At 44.4% G+C, this 22759-nt stretch overlaps 2 protein-coding genes across 5 annotated transcripts in view; one reads left to right on the forward strand and one right to left on the reverse strand.

Annotated features, from left to right (window-relative positions):
• Window positions 1–22759, reverse strand: part of LOC102175174 (zinc finger protein 397) — a 50506-nt gene that overhangs the window by 8257 nt on the left and 19490 nt on the right. Inside the window, exons 1-2 of one of the 4 annotated variants that reach the window (XM_005696983.3) lie at window positions 3196–3305; window positions 2223–2441 (exon numbers count right to left, since the gene is read on the reverse strand). The exons of 1 other annotated variant lie outside the window; for it this stretch is intronic. The gene's annotated coding sequence lies outside the window, so the exon portion shown is untranslated. Of the gene's footprint in view, window positions 1–2222; window positions 2442–2889; window positions 3306–9480; window positions 9709–22759 lie in introns of those variants that run through there. 2 more of the 4 variants (XM_018039387.1, XM_018039388.1) reach the window with 2 other exon arrangements.
• LOC102174890 (zinc finger and SCAN domain-containing protein 30) lies at window positions 9137–21853 on the forward strand. The gene is given in 5 exon segments (XM_013974243.2): window positions 9137–9237; window positions 20491–20793; window positions 20796–21016; window positions 21292–21430; window positions 21632–21853. Coding segments are annotated over 4 exon segments (576 nt in total). The 5' UTR covers window positions 9137–9237; window positions 20491–20609; the 3' UTR covers window positions 21664–21853.

Consider the following 22759-nt stretch of genomic DNA (forward strand, 5'->3'; position numbering starts at 1 on the left):
ATGGAATTTCCCAAGCAAGAATACTGGAGTGGGTTGCCATTTCCTTCTCTAGGGGATCTTCCCGACACAGGGATCAAACCCACATCTCCTACATTGGAAGGTAGATTCTTTACTGGTGAACCACCAGGGAAGCCAATCTGATTACTTAGGTACCTGGGAAGAATAAGACAGAACAAGATGAGAAATAAAGATTCTGGAAGAATATCATGAGGATGAACCAAAGCATGAACCACTAATAAGTTAGTGGCCCATGTGAATCCTACCAAAGGGCATTTTCTGTGGAGAAGCCTCTCAATCAGATGGACACAGCGATCCATATTATGATGTCAATCAGCCTTTTTACCAGTGCTGTGTTTGCCCAATGGATTCATGCACAAAGTGGTCACGGCAGCACAGATGGAGGCTATATAAGGGCTCAACAATACGGACCTCCACTTATGAAGATTGATATGCCTAGAATAATTTCTATGTGCCCAAGAGGCCAACTGCTAAGGCCCTAATAAGGTACCATTCTCTAGATAGAAACTAGGTAGCCACTTGGGGACATATTCAATATACCCTTTTATTATGGAGGGGGCAACCATTTGTTTTCAAAGGACTATATACACAGTCCAGATAAAAATTTACATTGACTTAAGAGAATGCTGTATTTCTTATCACAGTATTCTATATAGTATTACCGCCAAAGGAGTCATTTTACAGAGAAGGAAGTTCAGCAGTGAGCTCATACACATATAACTCATGGGCCTTATCATATGTCCCACCATCCAGATTTAAGTGGATGATGATAATGGTGGAATGATTAAATGAAGTTTCAGTTATGGTACCAGCTGGGCAACAACACCTTGATAAGTTTGCAGTTCTGTCATATGGGATGCAATATATGCAATAAACTAGAGGATGATAAACAGCGCTATATACTCCCCATGGCCATAACACATGGATATAGGAGCCAAGGGCAGAAGAGAAAGTAATAATGTCTCTTACTCTATACCTTATAATTCACTTACATTAGTTTTGCTTCCTATCCCTACAATATGGGGCTTGGTGGGCTTAGGATTCTGATTTTCAAAGGAAAAATACTTCTACTGTGGGACAAAGTCATAATTTTATTAAATTTGAAGTTGAGACTATTTCCTGTGTCTGTATCTTGGGCTCCTCAAACTGCCAAACCAGCAGGCAGAGATGGGCCACTCTGCTGGCCAGAATGACTGATACCAATTACCAGGAGGGAAATGGTTGCTGCTACTGGAACTCAGAGGACTTCATGGGGGTGCCCATTAGTTCTCTCATGTCTAATAGGCCCTGTCAATGGTACACCAAAGTAACCTGAAAGAGACAGGGTCACCAAGGACTTATATCATCTAGGAAAGGCTTATGTTATTTGACTAGATAAAGAACTCTGTGCCACTGAGATGCTGGCAGAAGATAAGGGCGATGTGGATTGGGTGACAGAAAATAGTTCTATCAGCTTAGACTTTGTGTAGACTCTTCTCCATCCCTTGTTGATTTCTATAATCCTGCCCAGCCTCTTCATGAAATCTGAATTATCCAGTTTGAATGAGCTATCTGTTTCCTGCCAGAATTCTGATACATTCTCCATAACCATTATCAGTATCTGATACTACACTGTGAAAGTTAAGTAAAAGTGAAAGTCGCTCAGTCGTGTCCAGCTCTTTTCGACCCCATGGACTATACGGTTCATGGAACTCTCCAGGCTAGAATACTGGAGTGGGTAGCCTTTCCCTTCTCTAGGGGATCTCCCCAACGCAGGGATCGAACCCAGGTCTCCCGCATTGCAGGTGAATTCTTTACCAGCTGAGCCACAACGGATACTACACTGTATATTTATATATTTCCTTTCCCTGCAACTAGAATATAAACTCCTTGAGGGCAAAGGCTTCTTTGATTAGTTCACAGGTAGTATCCCCCGGGGAAATACAGAATACTGACAGCTTGGTGGTGAGGTGATTATAATGGGAAAAATGGAGGAGAGGAAGGAATGCCAGGAGAATTCGGTTGCAAGAATGTACAATAAAGCCAGGAACTTGGAACACAAAAGAATGTTTTTTCTTTTGTGAAAAAAGAGATGGTACTGCCTAATGCAGGGAAGGGTACTGGCAATGAGAAATACCAACAGCACCAGAAGATACTAACATAGTATGGTAACCCCAAACCACCCCCTCCCCCAACCATTAAAAAAGATACACAGTGCTTCTCACCTGACAGGTGCTCTTAAGACTCTGAACTGAGTCTCCACAGACTGCAACTGGACATGATATCTCAGGGAGCAACTGAAGAATTACCATTTCCTCAGTGAGCTTTTCTTGTTCACAGAGAAGTCTGGGGCCTGGAGGCAACTGGGCACCATTGGACTTGGAAGGGAATCATTGCAGAGACTGAAGATATAATTTCTGAGACTAGACCAGCAAAAACATCCTCTGGATATAAAAGACGTTAAGGAGAAAGTAAAAGCTCATTTAACTTTCAAGTGCTTTTCTTTCAAATCTACTATGCTTCCTCCCTCATCATCCAGCAGACAGGGTTAGTTAGGGAAGTCCCTTTTGGACTTCCTTTCCATATAGGTTACCACAGAGCATTAAGAAGAGTTTGCTGAGCTATGTTCTCATCACACCTAATTTTTTATTAGTTATCTATTTTACACACAGTCTATCAACAGTGTATACTACCCGTCTTGGATATGTAATCTCCATTCCAAGTCCAGAGGTTTTAAAAAATAATTCGGGGGTTAATGCTGCCAAACTAAGGATATAATGGGAAACATAAGGCAGGGGAGGGAATTCCAGAATTCTGTCCTAGCGGTTAGCTCTCTGTTATTCGCTGCCCTTCCTACACCCAAATGACACTACTGCGACATCACACTCACACCTCCGTCGGCTGATTCGTGCGGCTACATCCAAGCTTCTGGATTCCACTTGCTTCCAAAGTTTCTAATGCTCATTCAGTAGAACCCAAGCCCGGTCAACGACTGGCCGGGTACCCAAAGCACACCAGGCCAAGCACCGACCAGCTTGCTCCCAGTGCCCAGGAGCCGCGCCTGGGGGCCACGGAGGCAGCCTCGACTCCCTATAGACTCAAGGAACCGTACACGGTTCCCTGGCGGCGCTGCGAGGCCGCTGGGCAGCCCAGACCGCCCGAGTTCCTCTGCCATCCGTGAGCCGACATCACCCATACCTTGATGTGTTCTCCAGGTCGCCGTCAAGCCTCCCACCCGGTAAACCCTCCATCGCGCCGTCCGCTCTAGGAATCTGGGAGGCTTGCTTAGCTCTATGGCCCGAGGCCTCGCACGCGCGCACGCGCGAGGCGGGAGCGGCGAGGTGGAGTGGGGTAAGGGCGGGGAGTTGCCGAGATTTAACCCCTGAACATCCGCGGAACTGGCCTCAGCTAGGGCCCTGTCTTCCAGTTCCTGGCGTAAATGTCGGAAATCATCTTTCGAGAGAGCTCTCTGGGGCAGGGTAGATTTTCTGACTACATAATGAGCTCTTCCTTAATTATCTCTTTCTCCTTTGTTAATCTCTCCCCCCCCCCCCCGCCCCGCTCTCCGCCAACCCCACAGTCTGTCTCGAGTTCCCAAATCTGTTAATCAGATACGCACGGTAAGCTTCCAGTCTTTCTTCCTGTCTCTCAGGTTTCCCTCCGCCCCAGAACACTGACATGCCTCTATTAAAATTGATTGCTGGGCCCCACCCCAGCTTCCGACTCAGAAGGTCTGCCGAGGGGGCGCAGGTTCTCAGGTGATCCTGGGGCCACACTTTGAGAACTGCTGCCTTAAAAATAGACAGTGCTCAGGAATTCATCCCTGACTTGCTAGAAAGCTGGAGTTGCATCTACTTTGCTGTTAAGAAAGGCCATGAGTGTCTCCTTCTAAACTGTTTGCTTGCCAAGACACTCCTCGTTGTGGCTGAAGGATCAGGGTGAGAAGGACCTGACAGGGGGCGGGAGAGGGCATCAGGGTAGGAAAGGATATTGCTGTGTCCTTGGAAATATCTTGGGAAGTAAGGGTGAGGGCGGGAGGAGGGGGGGATATAGAAATAGGAAATAGTAGAAGTATTGAGACCGGTGAGATACTTGAGTTAAGATGTCGGAAGAAAAGGTATAGGTTTGGGAAAATGGTGGTTGGCGACTTTGTCTTTCACCCCTAGAACCTGTTCCAATTTATGAAATCTTAGGGATGTGAATGATGGCAACCCACTGCAGTGTTCTTGCCTGGAGAATCCCAGGGACAGAGGAGCCTGGTAGGAGGCCGTCTATGGGACTGCAGTGACTTAGCAGCAGCAGCAGTGATGTAAATGAGACCCTGATGAAATGTAAGGAACATTATGTAAGGACAAATGTAAGGACTCCTTGTTTGGGTCCAGCACTTCCAAATGTAAGGACTCCTTGTTTGGGTCCAGCACTTCCAAATGTAAGGACTCCTTGTTTGGGTCCAGCACTTCCAAATGTAAGGACTCCTTGTTTGGGTCCAGCACTTCCAAGTAGGGAGTGCAGATGCTTTAAAAAAAAAAAACACACACACACAGTGAGGTATAACAGGCATGCAATAATCAGCAAATATTTAAAGTATACAATTTGGTGAGTTTTGTCCTACGTATACAACCATCACCATAATGAAAATTATGAACATATTCCCAAAAGTTTCCTCCTTCCCTTGGTAATCTCTCCCTTTGCTGCCACAGCCCCCAACCACTATTCTGCTTTCTGTTATTATAGTTAGCATTTTCTAGAGTTATCTACGTGGACTCAAACAAAATGCACTCCTTTTTGCACTCAAACTTCTTTCAGTAAGCATTATTATTTTGAGATTTAGCTATATTGCTGTATCAGCAGCCCACTCCTCCTTTTCGTTGCTGAATGATATTCCATTGGATGTACACACCGCAGTTTGTTTATCCATTCACCAGTTGATAGGCATTTGGGTTATCTATAGTTTTTTTCACCATTAGGAATAAAGGTGCCATGAACATTTGCATACAGGTCTTTGTATGGACACAATCTCTTCAAGGCATTCTAGACTTGGTATCATCAATCTCAGGACTCCAGCTTCTGGTTATTTCCCAGTTTGAAAGCCACATCTACATTTTTAGGTGTTTGTTCAGCACACCATTTCTAGTACCACAAACTGAGTGGCTTAACCCCACAAAAATTTACTCTGTCACAGTCTGGAGCTTAAAACTCAAAATCAAAGGTGTTAGCAAGGGCCATGATCCTCTGAAGGCTCTAGGGAAGGACTGGTTCCACCCCCGTCTCCTAACTTCAGGTGGTTGCTGGCATTCCTTGGCCGTGCCATGCACCATTCAGGACTTTAGTCCCCTGATCAGGAATGGAAGCCATGCCCCCTGCAGTAAGTGCAGAGTCAGCCAGGAGACGGCCAGGCAAGTCCCAGTCCTTGGCGTTCTCTCCCTATAGAGATTGTTGGTAGAAATATGGACATTAACAATGACTCTGGCAAGTGCTCAGAGGAAACGAAAAGCTCAGAAGCAGAATCCTCTGTCATCTTAGAGAATACATATATTGTCATGAACAGAATTTTGCTAGAAATAACGAACATTAAAAATACTTCTGGTGTGGGCAAATTCTCTGGTGGTCCATCCGTTAGGACTTGGCACTTTCACAGCTGGGGCCTGGGGTTCAATCCCTGGTCTGGGAACTAAGATCTCACAAGCCATGTGGTGTGGCAAAAAAAAAAAAAAAAACAAAACAAACAAACAAAAACTTCTGGTGACATCTCAGAAATGAAGAAAACATTATTGGAAGCTGGAGAAAAAGGTGATACTTTTTATAAAGTAGCATGAACTTGACTGAATCATATTCTACTGTTGGACAGAAAATAAAACTTGTAAGTGATGAGCTTGGGTAGTTAACTGAGGATATTATCAAGCAAAAGGTGTAAAGTATAGACGGATAATTTTCCCTTGCTGATTACAGTAAAAATCTCAGAGGAAAGAGATAAATCATAAAGGAGTCAGTACTCAAAGAGCTTGTGTGCCACAACTAAGACCCGGCGCAGGTTGCTACCCGGCCCCCCACCCAAAATACCAAAATTTTGTTCTTTGAAAATACCAACAAAAATTGGTATTTTTGTTAGTATATAGCTGGCCTTTACTAGATCAACTAAAGAAAAAAGAGAGATTAATAAAAGCCAGGAAGAGGGGACATCACTACTAACCCTATAAAAATTTCTCTTATAGTTCAGTCGGTAAAGAATCTGCCTGCAATGCAGGAGACCTGGGTTTGATTCCTGGGTTGGGAAGATCCGCTGGAGAAGGAAATGGCAATCTACTCCAGTATTCTTGCGTGGAAAATCCCATGGACAGAGGAGCCTGGTGGGCTACAGTCCATGGTGTTGCAAGAGTCAGACACGACTTAGCAACAAAACCAAACCAGGGATTATTATAAACAACTTTATGCAAACACATTATACAACATAAGTGAAATGGACAAACTACTTAGAATTATATAAATTACTAAAACTGAAAAAGAAATAAAAACAATAAATATATGAAAAGTAAAGAAACTGAGTTCATAATAAAAATTTTTCTAACAAGGAAAAGCACAGGTCTAGATAGTTTCACAAGTGAAATCTATCAAACAGTTTAAGAATACTGAAAGTCGCATCCGAGTTTTTGGGACCCCATGGACTATACAGTCCACCGAATTCTCCAGGCCAGAATACTGGAGTGGGTAGTCTTTCCCTTCTCCAGGGGATATTCCCAACCCAGGGATCGAACCAGGGTCTCCTGCATTGCAGGTGGATTCTTTACCAGCTGAGCCATAAAGGAAACCCAAGAATGCCAGAGTCGGTAGCCTATCCCTTGTCCAGAGGATCTTCCCGACCCAGGAATTGAACTGGGGTCTCCTGCATTGCAGGTGGATTCTTTACCAACTGAGCTATCAGGGAAGTAAATATTAATCCTTCACAATCTCTCCCAGAAAATAAAAGGGGCCATTAATTACTCTGATACCAAAGTGTGACAAAGATATCAGAGGAAAAGAAAACTACAGATGAATATCTTATTCTCAATCAAATATGAGTAAATTAAATCCATCAATATATTAAAAATTATATATCATGATCAAGTGGAATTTATCTTAGCAATACAAGGTTAGCTTAACATCCAAAAATAATGTATTTAGAGAGTTAAATACTTCACTCTCAATAATGTTCACCAATAATAGAATGTCTGAGTATTGGCATAATCACACAACATATTCTTACTAGAAATGAGAATGTACAGTGTACATCTACAGAAAGCAATATGAATTTCACACACAGTGTTGAATGAAGGCTGAATTAAGAGAGTGCATATCGAGTTCCATTTACATAAAGTACAAAAATAGGCAAGACTAACCTATCATGTTAAGGGTTTAGTGTATGTATGCTATGCTGTTGCTCAGTCGTGTCCAACTCTTTGCAACCCCATGGACTGTAGCCTGCCAGGCTCCTCTGTCCATGGGGATTCTCCAGGCAAGAATACTGGAGTGTGTTGCCATGCCCTCCTCTAGGGTAGTTTCTATCTTTTAGGGCCAGAAGAGGGTAGTGGCTTGATGAGACTGCAGTAGGCACTTCTGAGGATGGATAATATTGTTTCTTCATCTGAGTGCTAGTAACACAAGTGTGTTCAGTTTGTGACAATTCAGTAAACAGTGCACTTATTTACTTCTAAAATGAGCATCACCTACTGCTACTACTTGGTTGGTCTACATTCAGAGCATGACAACATAGACTAAACGTACCATCTTTTATTATAGTGTTTCATCTTACTTCCTGAGACCTATCCAGTCTTATTCTCTCCCCATCAACTATTCCTCTATTCTTCTATCTTCAATTTTTCTCCCCACTCACTCTTTATTCTACAAATATAATTAGGTCTCTAATCTCCTTAGAAAACAAACTCCTTAAAATCCTGTTGCCTCAACCAACGAGTTTCCTATTTCCTTCCTGCATTATCACATTTCTCGAAAGGAATTATTATCTGTTCTCAGGGCCTTACCATATACTTCTTAACCCCAGGCAAGGACATTCCATAGGTAACATCTCTTTGGCCCTTCTTCTGTCCTTTGCCTTAATTCTAGCATCATCTTAGCATCTTCTCCAGCTCTCTGTAGCATCTCCTGGTCCCTTGTTCCCTCTCCTGAGAGCTCTCCTGGCTTTCATGATGTTTGAACTAGCTGGGCCCAGCTTCCCTGAGAAGCTCCTCTTCTCTACCAGCTCTACCCCTTCATTCCCTGATACTAGTATTTTATAATTCCTTGTTTCTTTTCCCACAAGATCTCCCTTGGTAATGTCTCTTCCCTATCTTTAGTCATATTTTCAGATACTCACAAATCTTGCTAAGTTTACATTTTTAACCGCCTGTCCTCTTTCATCTCTTTTGTCCTTTAATCCCGTCAACAAAGCACTGTCAGATACTTCCCAGAATTACAATTCTGGCCATGTCACACATAAATGGCTTGCACCGCTAACTAAATGCATTCCTGATTCCTTAGCAGGGCATTTGAAACTCTCCAAACCCGATCCCAACCCATCCCTTAGCCTAGGATCCAGCCAACCAAGATGCTGGGCTAATTCCCCAGCGGGCCCTGAGCTCCCCACTGCTGTGCTCTAGCTTCTGAAGCTCCCTACGTGGTAGGAAACACTGAATTCTTAAATCTCCATTTTACTCCGTCTGCGGCAAGGCTCAGCTTTAGTACCGCAGTCTTTGAGAAAATTAGTGACCTTCTACTGCTGAGTCCCGGATCCCCAAGCCCTTGCAGTCGACAGTGGGGTGGTTCTGCACTTTACACTCTCGCCACGCTGGGGTAAGACCCCTTCCCCTACTCTCCGCCCTGTAGCTTCGAGAACTGTCCTTGCAGACAGCGTGTTCGCGGTGTGCGAATGTGATCTGGTCCTCTGCCCCAGATTTACAGATGGTCCGTTCTATTTTTATCTCCTTGATGCTACACTAAGCTCTATCGCTATTTCTATCTCTATTTTCCTCTTTCAGTCTCCAGTCAACCGTTTTCGATCTGGGGCTGTCCCCACCAGGTCCCACCCAGAGACCCCTCCTTCTCTCCCGTCCCCTTAATGGTTCTCTGAACCCCGCCGTGCGCCCGCCACAGAGCTGCAGTCCTCCGGGCGGCCTAGAGGGGTGTGCCGCCCCCTACTTCCGGCGCGCGCCGCCCGAGGTCATTCTGCCCTTCGCCTGGGGTCAGTCTCTGCCGCCCGCGGAGCGAAGGGTGAGTGAGGCGGTGCGGCCCCCCGGCCCCGGGTGCTTCCTAAACCGCCCTATGCGGCCTCGGCCTGCCTAGGCCCCAGGCAGAGCATGCGGTTCTACCAAGTGGCCGCCCCTCAACGGTACCGTCTGGCCGCCCGCCCTTCCGTCCGTCGGCGCATCCGTCGGTCGGTCCATTCTTTCATGGGTTTGTCCGCTTGCGGTTCATCCACCCGCCTTTGCATCCCTGGACTCCCCGAGCACTAACCGAGCGCTTCCTGTGTGCCTGGCCGCTGACGGAGGAGTCACAGGGGCACAGATGGAATCCTTCCCTCCATTTCACTCGCCCGGAGTTCGTTCTTGTGTCCTATCTCAGCCATCCTTCTTGACTTCCCCAGTCTAGGTTAGATTTATAGGTTAGATTTTTTTTTTTTTTTTAAACAAGCCACTCTCAGAGCACTTCTACTCTCCCCCTTGTAGTTCTTTCACGATTAAATCAGGTAATTCCGTGCTCTTTTTTTTTTTAACATCTGCCTCTCCCTACTGTATTTCAGTCCCGGGTGGCTCAGTGGTAAGGGCTTCCCATGTGGAGCAGTGGTAAGGACTCCATCTGCCAATGCATGAGGTGCAAGAGACGCTGGTTCCATCCCTGGGTTGGGAAGATCCCCTGGAGAAGGAAATCCCATGGATAGAGGAGCCTGGCGGGCTACAGTCCATGGGATGGGTGGGGGCGGGGGAGTGGTCACAGGAGTTGCAAAAGTCTGCCACGACTTAGCAACTCAACAACCACAATGCAAGGACATTGTCTTGTTTATACCTCTTTCAGTGCCTAGCCCAGTGCCCGCGCAAAGTAGGAACTCAATAAATGTTGTTAGAAAAATGTATGAAAACACAGGCTGTCCTCAAAAGTGCAGTTGGTTTAGTGGAGAAGGCAGATGTGAAAGGGCAGTTCAGCAGGGTACCGGTCTATGAGTATGGACTCGAGTCAGACCGTTTGGTTTCAAAATCCAGACTACTTACTAGCCTTGAGACTGAGACAAAGTACAAAACTTCTCTGTTTTTCTTTTGTAAAACTAGAATATAGAGTGCTATAAAGATGAATGAAGACACTTAGAACAGGTAGCTGATGCTTGACACTACAGTGAAAGCTCAATTAGTGTTTTCTGTTACAGTTTAAGCAGACAAGGTAGATACTTTACACTGCAGCAAGCAGGAATGTCCAAAAGTGCCCTGGACTTCCTTGGGTTTCTTGGACTAAGAGCTACTTGAGACCAGGATTTCATCTCCCAGAGGTGCTTCCGGCCTGCAGTTGGGTCCCTTAGACAACTCCAAAAACAGCTGACACTTAAATTCACACTTCTGGTCCAAAGCAATCGACTTTTATGCCCCTTGCTGACAAGGCCACTTTCTCATATTTCAGTTCAGTTCAGTCGCTCAGTCGTGTCCGACTCTTTGCGACCCCATGAATCGCAGCACGCCAGGCCTCCCTGTCCATCACCAACTCCCGGAGTTCACTCAGACTCATGTCCATTGAGTCCATGATGCCATCCAGCCATCTCATCCTGGGTCATCCCCTTCTCTTCCTGCCCCCAATCTCTCCCAGCATCAGAGTCTTTTCCAATGAGTCAACTCTTCGCATGAGGTGGCCAAAGTACTGGAGCTTCAGCTTTAGCATCATTCCTTCCAAAGAAATCCCAGGGTTGATCTCCTTCAGAAAGGACTGGTTGGATCTCCTTGCAGTCCAAGGGACCCTGAAGAGTCTTCTCCAACACCAGAGTTCAGACGCATCAATTCTTCGGCACTCAGCCTTCTTCACAGTCCAACTGTCACATCCATACATGACCACAGGAAAAACCATAGCCTTGGCTAGGTGGAGCTTAGTCGGCAAAGTAATGTCTCTGCTTTTGAATATGCTATCTAGGTTGGTCATAACTTTCCTTCCAAGGAGTAAGCATCTTTTAATTTCATGGCTGCAGTCACCATCTGCAGTGATTTTGGAGCCCCCAAAAATAAAGTCTGACACTGTTACTAATGTTTCCCTATCTATTTCCCATGAAGTGATGGGACCAGACGCCATGATCTTCGTTTTCTGAATGTTGAGCTTTAAGCCAACTTTTTCACTCTCCTCTTTCACTTTCATCAAGAGGCTTTTTAGCGCCTCTTCACTTTCTGCCATAAGGGTGGTGTCATCTGCATATCTGAGGTGATTGATATTTCTCCTGGCAATCTGGATTCCAGCTTGTGTTTCTTCCAGTCCAGCGTTTCTCATGATGTACTCTGCATATAAGTTAAATAAGCAGGGTGACAATATACAGCCTTGATGTACTCCTTTTCCTATTTGGAACCAGTCTGTTCCATGTCCAGTTCTAACTGTTGCTTCCTGACCTGCATACAGATTTCTCAAGAGGCAGTTTAGGTGGTCTGGTATTCCCATCTCTTTCAGAATTTTCCACAGTTTATTGTGATCCACACAGTCAAAGGCTTTGGCATAGTCGATAAAGCAGAAATAGATGTTTTTCTGGAACTCTCTTGCTTTTTCCATGATCCAGCGGATGTTGGCAATTTGATCTCTGGTTCCTCTGCCCAGAGCACTCCCTTGAATTACCTTCCGTAAATTCCCTGGTGGTTCAGTGCAAGGGGCATATTGCATCCCTGGTCAGGGAACTAAAACCCTGCATGCTGCACACAGCCGAAAAAACACAAAGAACAAAAGCCCAAAACAAAAGGAGAGGGGGAAAAAAAACACCAGAATTCCTTTCTATGGGATAATTGGAGAATCAGGGGACATGTGCTCTTTTTACTCACAACTCGGCAAGTTTCCCCAATGAAGCCTATTCTGTAACCCATGCCTTCTGATGTGAAATTTGCGTTTCCCTTATCCACTATGTTGAGTGCTGTATGCACGATGTGTTGAGAATCTCCTCTGGGCCAAGTGTTTTAAAATGCAACTTTTATTATTATTTAGTTATGGGGCGGTCAACAGATCAGGAGATGATTGGTGAGAAAAGGTGGTTTGTTACAGGTCCCAAAAGAACAGGGGCATGCCTGGCCCACAGAGCCACTTGGGGAAGCACCAGGGTCAGTTAGGAGGTGATATGAGCAGAAAGTGGGCAGGAGCCTTTATTGTGTCTTGTGTGGCAAGAAACAGGGCAAGGTCATCAGGTTTAGGATTGGCTACTTTGAATAATTTCAAAGTAGGGACAGGGCTCTGAGGCATAGGGGTTGTCCCTGATTGTCTGATACCTGGTCCTGGGGTGATTAGGGCAGGGGAATGGTGGTCCTGGATGAGAAAGCTCCCTGGAGGAGGTGGTGGGTGTGTGGGGCTCTGGATTGGTTGCTTGGTATGTAAAAGGCATACCTGCAGGCAAGTTTGCTATCTCTTGAAATCTGCTAGCCCTGGAAAGGGCAGTCCCTCCAGTGTTGACAAGGCCCTAGGTGTCAAAGCATCAGAATTTAAAAAATGCTTAATATACCAAGCAAAACTAAATGTTTATGTTATTCCAATTCCTGTAATAACTCTGATGAAAGCACTGTTGACTCCATTTTTAATGGAGAAGAAATGGAATCTCAGAAAGGTTTAGTTGGCGACTAATGTCATAGCTTGTAAGAGGCTGCATTATGATTCCACATTGTGGGGTCACCTGATTCCAAAGCTGGTGCTTTTCCTGTGAGCTAAGTTATCTCCTTGCAGTATGAAAAATGGGGACTTTTTCAGATCTAGTTAGGCATTTAACAATGTTGACCACTGCCTGTTTTAAACTCTCCTTTCTTAACTGTATGACACTCTTTCTTTTATATATGTAATGCCTACTATGTACCACACATTGGACTGGGTGATGGAGACACAGTTCAGTTCAGTTCAGTCGCTCAGTCGTGTCCGACTCTTTGTGACCCCATGAATCGCAGCACGCCAGGCCTCCCTGTCCATCACCATCTCCCGAAGTTCACTCAGACTCACGTCCATCGAGTCCGTGATGCCATGGGGAGCAAAAATCTTGATGTGGCTTATAATCTCATTGTGGAGGATGATAGGTATTGCTTGAGCTTCCTCGGTGGCTCAGCAGTAAAGAATCCACTTGCAGTAAAGGAAATGCAGGAGATGCCACTTCAATCCCTGGATCTGGAAGATCCCCTAAAGGAGGGCATAGCAAAGGAGGCTAGCAGGATACAGTCCACGGGGTCGCAAGGAGTTGGACATGGCTGAAGCAACTGAGCACACATGCATGGGTATTACTCAAATAACCCACTGAAGTGTCAGTTCAGTTCAGTCCCTCAGTCATGTCCGACTCTTTGCACCCCCACGGACTGCAACACACCAAGCTTCCTGTCCATCACCAACTCCCAGAGCTTGCTCAAACTCATGTCCGTTGACTTGGTGATGCCATGCAAACATCTCATCCTCTGTTATTCTCTTCTCCTGCCTTCAATCTTTCCCAGCATCAGGGTCTTTTCAAATGAATCAGTTCTTTGAATCAAGTGGCCAAAGTATTGGAGTTTCAGCTTTAGCATCAGTCCTTCCAGTGCACACCCAGGACTGATCTCCTTGAGGATGGACTGGTTGGATCTCTTTGCAGTCCAAGAGACTCTCAAGAGTCTTCTCCAACACCACAGTTCTAAAGCATCAATTCTTAGGCACTCAGCTTTCTTCACAGTCCAACTCTCACATCCATACATGACCACTGGAAAAACCATAGCCTTGACTATGGACCTTTGTTGGCAAAGTAATGTCTCTGCTTTTCAATATGCTGTCTACGTTGGTCATATCTTTCCTTCCAAGGAGTAAGCATCTTTTAATTTCATGGCTGCAGTCACCATCTGCAGTGATTTTGGAGCCCCCCAAATAAAGTCTGACACTGTATCCACTGTTTCCCCATCTATTTCCCATGAAGTGATGGGACCAGATGCCATGATCTTTGTTTTCTGAATGTTGAGCTTTAAGCCAACTTTTTCACTCTCCTCTTTCACTTTCATCAAGAGGCGTTTTAGTTCCTCTTCACGTTCTGCCATAAGGGTGTTGTCATCTGCCTATCTGAGGTTATTGATATTTCTCCCAGCAGTCTTGATTCCAGCTTGTACTTCTTCCAGCCCAGCATTTCTCATGATGTACTCTGCATATAAGTTAAATAAGCAGAGTGACAGTATATGGCCTTGATGTACTCCTTTTCTAATTCAGAACCAGTCTGTTGTTTCATGTCCAATTCTACCTGTTGCTTCTTGACCTGCAGACAGATTTCTCTGGAGGTAGGTCAAATGGTCTGGTATTCCCATCTCTTTAAGAATTTTCCGCTGTTTGTTGTGATCCACATAGTCAAAAGCTTTGGCATAGTCAAAGAAGCAGGAATAGATGTTTTTCTGGAATTCTCTTGCTTTTTCTGTGATCCAGCTGATGTTGGCAATTTGATCTCTGCTTCCTCTGCCTTTTCTAAATCCAGCTTGAACATCTGGAATTTCTTGGTTCACATACTGTGGAAGCCTAGCCTCGAGAATTTTGAGCATTACTTTGCTAGCATGTAAGATGAGCGCAATTGTGCGTTAGTTTGAACATTCTTTGGGATTTGAATGAAAACTGACCTTTCCAGTCCTGTGGCCACTGCTGAGTTTTCCAAATTTGCTGGCATATTGAGTGCAGCACTTTCAAAGCATCATCTTTTAGGATTTGAAAGAGCTCAGCTGGAATTCCTTCTTTGCATTCCAACTTTGCATTCCAGGATATCTCTGACTCTAGGTGAGTGATCACATCATCATGGTTATCTGGGTCATTAAGATCTTTCTCGTATAGTTCTTCTGTGTATTCTTGCCACCTCTTCTTAATATCTTCTGCTTCTGTTAGGTCCATAACATTTCTGTCCTTTATTGTGCCCATCTTTGCATGAAATGTTCCCTTGGTATCTCTAATTTTCTTGACGTTTCTAGTCTTTCCCATTCTATTGTTTTCCTCTATTTCTTTATATTGGTTATTAGGAAGGCTATCTTATCTCTCCTTGTTATTCTTTGGAACTCTGCATTCAGATGGGCATATCTTTCGTTTTCTTCTTTGCTTTTTGCTTCTCTTCTTTTCTAAGCTATTTATAAGGCCTCTTCAAGCAACCATTTTGCCTTTTTGCATTTTGTTTTTCTTGATCACTGTCTCCTGTACAGTGTCACAAACCTCTGTCCATAGTTCTTCAGGCACTCTATCAGATCTAATCCTTGAATCTATTTGTCACTTCCACTGTATAATTGCAAAGGATTTGATTTAGGTCATACCTGAATGGTCTAGTGGTTTTCCCTACTTTTTTCAATTTAAGTCTGAATTTGGCAATAAGGAGTTCATCATGTGAGCCACAGTCAGCTCCTGGTCTTGTTTCTGCTGACTGTATAGAGCCATCTTTGGCTGTGAAGAATATAATCAATCTGATTTCAGTATTGACCATCTGGTGATGTCCATGTGTAGAATCATTTCTTGTGTTGTTGGAAGAGGGTGTTTGCTAAGACCAGTGTGTTCTCTTGGCAAAACTCTGTTAGCCTTTGCCCTGCTTCATTTTGTACTCCAAGGCAAAACTTGCCTGTTACTCCAGGTATCTCTTGATTTTGTATTCCAGTCCCCTATGATGAAAAGGACATTTTTTTTTTTTTCTTGTTTGGTTAGTTCTAGAAGGTTTTGTAGGTCTTCATAGAACCGTTCAACTTCAGCTTCTTTGGCATTAGTGGCTGGGTCATAGACTTGGATAACTGTGATATTGAATGGTTTACCTTAGAAATGAGCAGAGATCATTCTGTCATTTTTGAGATTGCACTCAAGTACTGCATTTTGGATTCCTGTTAACTAGGAGGGCTACTCCATTTCTTCTAAGGGATTCTTGCCCACAGTAGGAGATGTAATGGTCATCTGAATTAAATTCTCCCATTCTGGTCCCTTTTAGTTCACTGATTCCTAAAATGGCGATATTCACTCTTGCCGTCTCCACTTTGACAGCTTCCAGTTTACCTTGGTTCATGGACCTAACATTCGAGGTTCCTATGGAATATTGTTCTTACAGCATCGGACTTTACTTCCATCACCAGTCACATCCACAACTGGGTGGTGTTTTTGCTTTGGCTCAGCCTCTTCATTCTTTCTGGAGCTATTTCTCCACTTTTCTCCAGTATCATATTGGACACCTACTGACCTAGGGAGGTCATCTGTCAGTATCAAATCTTTTTGCCTTTCATTCTGTTCATGGGGTTCTCATGGCAAGAATACTGAAGTGGTTTGCCATTCCCTTCTTCAGTGGACCATGTTTTGTCAGAACTCTGTTCCATGACCCGTCCATCTTGGGTGGCCCTGCATGGCATGGCTCATAGTTTCATTGAGTCAGACAAGGCTGTGATCCATGTGATCAGTTTGGTTAGTTTTTTGTGATGTGGTTTTCATTTTGTATGCCCTCTGATGGATATGGATAAGAGGATTGTGGAAGCTTCTTGATGGGAGGGACTGGCTGTGGGGAAATCTGGGTTTTGCTCTGATGGGCAGAGCCATGCTATTTGTAAGGCCTTTATGGAAATCTTTAATCTAATCTTTGTTCATGGTTGGGGCTGTATATTGTGATCCACAAAGTCAAAGGCTTTGGCCTAGTCAATAAAGCAGAAATAGATGTTTTTCTGGAACTCTCTCGCTTTTTCCATGATCCAGCGGATATTGGCAATTTGATCTCTGGTTCCTCTGCCTTTTCTAAAACCAGCTTGAACATCTGGAAGTGCACGGTTCACATATTGCTGAAGCCTGGCTTGGAGAATATTGAGCATTAATTTACTAGTGCGTGAGATGAGTGCAATTGTGTGGTAGTTTGAGCATTCTTTGGCATTGCCTTTCTTTGGGATTGGAATGAAAACTGACCTTTTCCAGTCCTGTGGCCACTGCTGAGTTTTCCAAATGTGCTGGCATATTGAGTGTAGCACTTTCACAGCATCATCTTCCAGGATTTGAAACAGCTCAACTGGAATTCCATCACCTCCACTAGCTTTGTTCATAGTGATGCTTCCTAAGGCCCACTTGACTTCCCATTCCAGGATGTCTGGCTCTAGGTGAGTGATCACACCATCATGATTATCTGGGTCGTGAAGATCTTTTTTGTATAATTCTTCTGTGTATTCTTGCCACCTCTTCTTATTATCTTCTGCTTCTGTTAGGTCCATACCATTTCTGTCCTTTATCGAGCCCATCTTTGCATGAAATGTTCCCTTGGTTCTCTGATTTTCTTGAAGAGATCTCTAGTCTTTCCCATTCTGTTGTTTTCCTCTATTTCTTTGCATTTATCGCTGAGGAAGGCTTTCTGATCTCTCCTTGCTATTCTTTGGAACTCTGCATTCAGATGCTTATATCTTTCCTTTTCTCCTTTGCTTTCGCTTCTCTTCTTTTCACAGCTATTTGTAAGGCCTCCCCAGACAGCCAGTTTGCTTTTTTGCATTTCTTTTCCATGAGGATGGTCTTGATTTCTGTCTCCTGTACAATGTCACAAACCTCTGTCCATAGTTCATCAGGCATTCTATCTATCAGATCTAGTCCCTTAAATCTATTTCTCACTTCCACTGTATAATCATAAGGGATTTGATTTAGGTCATACCTGAATGGTCTGGTGGTTTTCCCTACTTTCTTCAATTTGAATTTGAATTTGGCAATAAGGAGTTCATGATCTGAGCCATAGTCAGCTCCTGGTCTTGCTTTTGCTGACTGTATAGAGTTTCTCCATTTTTGGCTGCAAAGAGTATAATTAATCTGATTTTGGTGTTGACCATTTGGTGATGTCCATGTGTAGAGTCTTCTCTTGTGTTGTTGGAAGAGGGTGTTTGCTATGACCAGTGTGTTCTCTTGGCAAAACTCTTTATTAGCCTTTGCCCTGCTTCATCCCGTATTCCAAGGCCAAATTTGCCTGTCACCCCAGGTGTTTCTTTACTTCCTACTTTTGCATTCCAGTCCCCTGTAATGAAAAGGACATCTTTTTTGGGTGTTAGTTGTAAAAGGTCTTGTAGGTCTTCATAGAACCGTTCAGCTTCTTCCGTGTTACTGGTTGGGACATAGACTTGGATTACTGTGATACTGAATGGTTTGCCTTGGGAACAAACAGAGATCATTCTGTCATTTTTGAGATTGCATCCAAGTACTGCATTTTGGACTCTTTTGTTGACCATGATGGCTACTCCATTTCTTCTAAGGGATTCTTGCCCACAGTAGTAGATACAATGATCATCTGAGTTAAATTCACCCATTCCAGTCCATTTTAGTTTGCTGATTCATAGAATGTCGATGTTCACTCTTGCCATCTCTTGTTTGACCACTTCCAATTTACCCTGATTCATGGACCTGACATTCCAGGTTCCTATGCAATATTGCTCTTTATAGCATCAGACCTTGCTTCTATCACCAGTCACATCCACAACTGGGTATTGTTTTTGCTTTGGCTCCATCCCTTCATTCTTTCTGGAGTTATTTCTCCACTGATCTCCAGTAGCATATTGGGCACCTACCGACCTGCGGAGTTCCTCTTTCAGTATCCTATCATTTTGCCTTTTTATACTGTTCATGGGGTTCTCGAGGCAAGAATACTGAAGTGGTTTGCCATTCCTTTCTCCAGTGGACCACATTCTGTCAGACTTCTCCACCATGACCCGCCCATCTTGGGTGGCCCCACATGGCATGGCTTAGTTTCATTGAGTTAGACAAGGCTGTGGTCTGTGTGATTAGATTGACTAGTTTTCTGTGATTATGGTTTCAGTGTACTAAACTAGGAGTCCTTGAAAACAGACCTTCGTACTCTGAGAATACTGATCAGTACACTGCCTAGCATAGAGCTCAAGTATTGTTGAGATAATGGATGAAGGAATCCATTCCTCTTTTCTTTGTATTGTCTCAGAACCTTGTGATTTTTTTTTTCCCCTGTCCATTCAGTTTATTTATTTATTTTGGTGTTTTTACTTTGATTTTTTTTTTTTTTAAATTTTAAAATCTTTAATTCTTACATGCGTTCCCAAACATGAACCCCCGGGAGAATGGGAATTCTAACATGTATACTGTCATGTAAGAATTGAATCGCCAGTCCATGTCTGACGTTGGGTGCAGCATGCTTGGGGCTGGTGCATGGGGATGACCCAGAGAGATGTTGTGGGGAGGGAGGTGGGAGGGGGGTTCATGTTTGAGAACCTTGTGATTTAAAGTCAAGAATAAACCTTCCTTTTATGTACATCACCGTGGCCATTCTCCATGACCTTTCTTTAACAGTTTCACCCTCATTCTTAATTTAGTGTCAACCTAGATTGTCCTGGGCATTAACCCATTCTGTAATTTTAAAAAGCCAGTGCATCAGAGTTGGCTATTCCTAGGTTCATGTCTTGACTTTGCTGTATACCAGTTTGGGACCTTGGGCAAATTACTTGGCTTTTGAGAACCTCAGTTTCCTCATCTGTAAAGTGGGGATGATAATGCATACCTGTTACTGTTATTTATACTTTCCGATAAAACTGTATTTGTAAAATGCCTGGCCCGAGGTAGGTTTATTAAGTGCAGATCCTCTTCTTTGGGGAGTTGTTGTTGTTTAGTCGTATCCAACTCTTTGTGACCCCATGGATTGCAACCCGCCAGGCTCCTCTGTCTGTGGGATTTCCCAGGCAAGAATAAATGGAATGGGTTGCTATTTTCTTCTCCAGAGGATTTTCCCAACCCAAGGATTGAACCCAAGTCTTCTGCATTGGCAGGCAGATTCTTTACCACTGAGTCACTCAGGAAGCCCCTCTTTGGGGAGACCCCATGGCTTAATAGAAAGAGCTAACAAATACTCTGGTTGCTGAGCACAGTTGTGCTGCTTACTGGTTTGTTTGTCTTGGGTCCCTTTATGATTCTCAGCAGCCTCATTTGGAAAATGGGCACAATTATGATTGTCCTTGCAGAATTCTTAGGGAAGTTAAATTATGTTGAGTATCTAGCAGGTGCTTGGCATCTAGTAGGTGCTCAGTAAAATGGTGCTTGTTATTCTGAGGAGTAATAACACACTAGAGTGTTTTTCCTGCTTTCCATGATCTATGAGCACTACTTACTGTCTGCAATGTTGTCTCTAACATGGTCACCAAAAGTTGAATTTATTTCAGTGATACTTAACATTTTCTGTTTCACATCCTGAGAAAAATCCTGAATCATCTATGAATGTATCATTTATACGAAAGCTCCCTTCTCGTCAGTTTTCTTTACAGTGCTATGCTCTGTGGCACCTGGTCTTCAAATAGCTGAATTTATATTCTAAACACATTTTTTCCCCCTGTGTGACATTAGCATCGTCCATCTCAGGAGCTCCCTGGAGCATCAGAACTCAGAAGAAATCTTGTTAGACACAGACCTCCATCTTTCCACCGCTTCGGCTAGGCAGCCTCTTCAGGTTGTCTCTGCCCAGAATGGCAGGGAAGTCTACAGCCTTGGTCTACTGTGCTCCAAAAGGGCAGGAAAGACTCACCGTGGTGAAGGTCGAAGAGGAAAACTGTGTTTGGGGGCAGGACTTTGACTGTCAGGGAAATGCCTGTAGCCAGGAGGATTTCCGCCAGCAGTTCAGGCAGTTTGGCTACTCTGACTCCGCGGGGCCCGGGAGGCACTGGGACGGCTCCGTGAGCTTTGCTGTCAGTGGCTGAGGCCCGAGGTGCTCAGCAAGGAGCAGATCCTGGAGCTGCTGGTGCTGGAGCAGTTCCTGGCCATCCTGCCTGAGGAGCTGCAGGCCTTGTTCCGAGAGAACCGACCAGAGAGCGGAGAGGACGCTGTGGAGATGTTGGAGGAGCTGGAAAAGGAGCTCGATGAGCCAAGACAACAAGTAAGGAGGTGTTTTGTTGGCTTGTTTAACTGTTTGTAGGTTAATGAGAAAGCCATTCTGAGTGACTTGACTGGGCTACCAGAGAATGATAAAGATTTTTGTCTTTTGGCTTATTATTAGTCTATTAGGATCAAGTCACTAGAGCTATTAGCTTTATTGTTCTCTATCTAATCATTTGCTTGAGTTTCTGACTCTGGCTGGTCTGCCCTTTTATTCTAGGGATTTTCCTCTTGTATGTCCTCAGAATCATAGTGTTGGTACTTGATTACTCCTAGGACACAGCTCATGGCCAGGGAATGACCTGGAAGGAAATGACATCTGTGGGAGCACTGAAGTCACTGAGTATCCAGCTCCAGCCCTTGGAAAAGCGAGGCAAGAATGAGACTCAGGAGTGCCAGGCTTTCTGTGAGAGAGGTGAGGGGCCACAGTCCACGTGGGGTTGAGGATGGAGGTGAACGTGTAAATGTGTGGCATGGTGCATTTTCTTAATGACTGCTGCTTGTGACTGTCATTAAATGTTGTGGAAAAGCCCCCTTACCTAGAAATACTCTTCCTTTGGCTCTGCCTAGAATCTGAAATTCCAACATGGTTTCTAATTCTGGGTTAAAAATTAAGGTCTCAGCACTTCCCAGGTGGTCCAGTGGTGAAGAATTCGTCTGCCAGTGCTGAGGACACGGGTTCCATCCTTGGTCAGGGAAGATGCCACCTGCCTCAACTAAACCCGTCCGCCACAACTGCTGCATCCCATGCTCCACCACATGAGACCCACCCCAGTAAGAAGCCTGTGCGTTGCGACTAGAGAGTCGCTCCTTCTCACGGCAACTTTCTCTAAGCCTACATACAACAGCGAAGACCCAGCATAATAAAAAACAATTAAAATTACTTTTAAAAAAACTAAAAAAGAAACCTAGAAAGAATTAAGGTCTCTAATAGAATTCTCTAATAGTACCCATAATATTCAAAGACTAGTATTCTGGTTTTTTAATATTACGGTCCTACTGTCAAGGCAATCCGTAAGATGAAGACGAATAATGTATCAGTAAGAGAAATTACATGGTAGCTTTAACAGGGAAAGTTTAGCATTAAGAATTATTAACTATGACAGGGGGTTAATTACTAATTAGTTTTTTAAATCCCCATTAAGTATACAGAAATAACACATGCAGGGAGTCTCCAGGATTGAGGTAGAGCACCCCACAAAGGAACCAGTCTGCAAGAGGGTGCCACATCCTCTCCCTCCCCTGGCAGAGGTGAGGTCCAGACCTTGTTGAAGAGGGCACAGCTGTGGCCCGCTGAGATGTTCCCAGAAGTGCTTGCTGGCAGGCTTGCTGGGACACTGCTCTTTGGGGTTTGAGGATAGCCATTCATGGGCTGGGGGAGAGTGTTGTGTTCTAGGGGGCAGAATTCAGTGAGAAGCCACCCTTTTGAGTGCCAGGAGCCCCCCATGGGGAGGTGCCATGACACGGAACTTGCTGGAAAGCCACCCTGAGGGATGGTGCCCTGCACATTGCAGGGAAACAGAGAGAGCACACCAGAACCAGGAAGGGAAGCCCCTTCCTCCTCCAATGTCTGTTTGGCCCCCTCTACTGTTAAAGCTCACATCGTGTCAGTCGGCCCGGGAGAAGAGTGTCACAGGCAGGGCATCGAAAGGTGGGTTTGAAGCTGACCAGGGGGCTTTGATTATGTTATTGGCAAAGTCGTCCGTATGGGCAGCACATACATCAGGCTTATTAACTTGTTTTC

The sequence above is a fragment of the Capra hircus genome, chromosome 24 (assembly GCF_001704415.2).
Source record: "Capra hircus breed San Clemente chromosome 24, ASM170441v1, whole genome shotgun sequence".
Taxonomy (NCBI): domain Eukaryota; kingdom Metazoa; phylum Chordata; class Mammalia; order Artiodactyla; family Bovidae; genus Capra; species Capra hircus.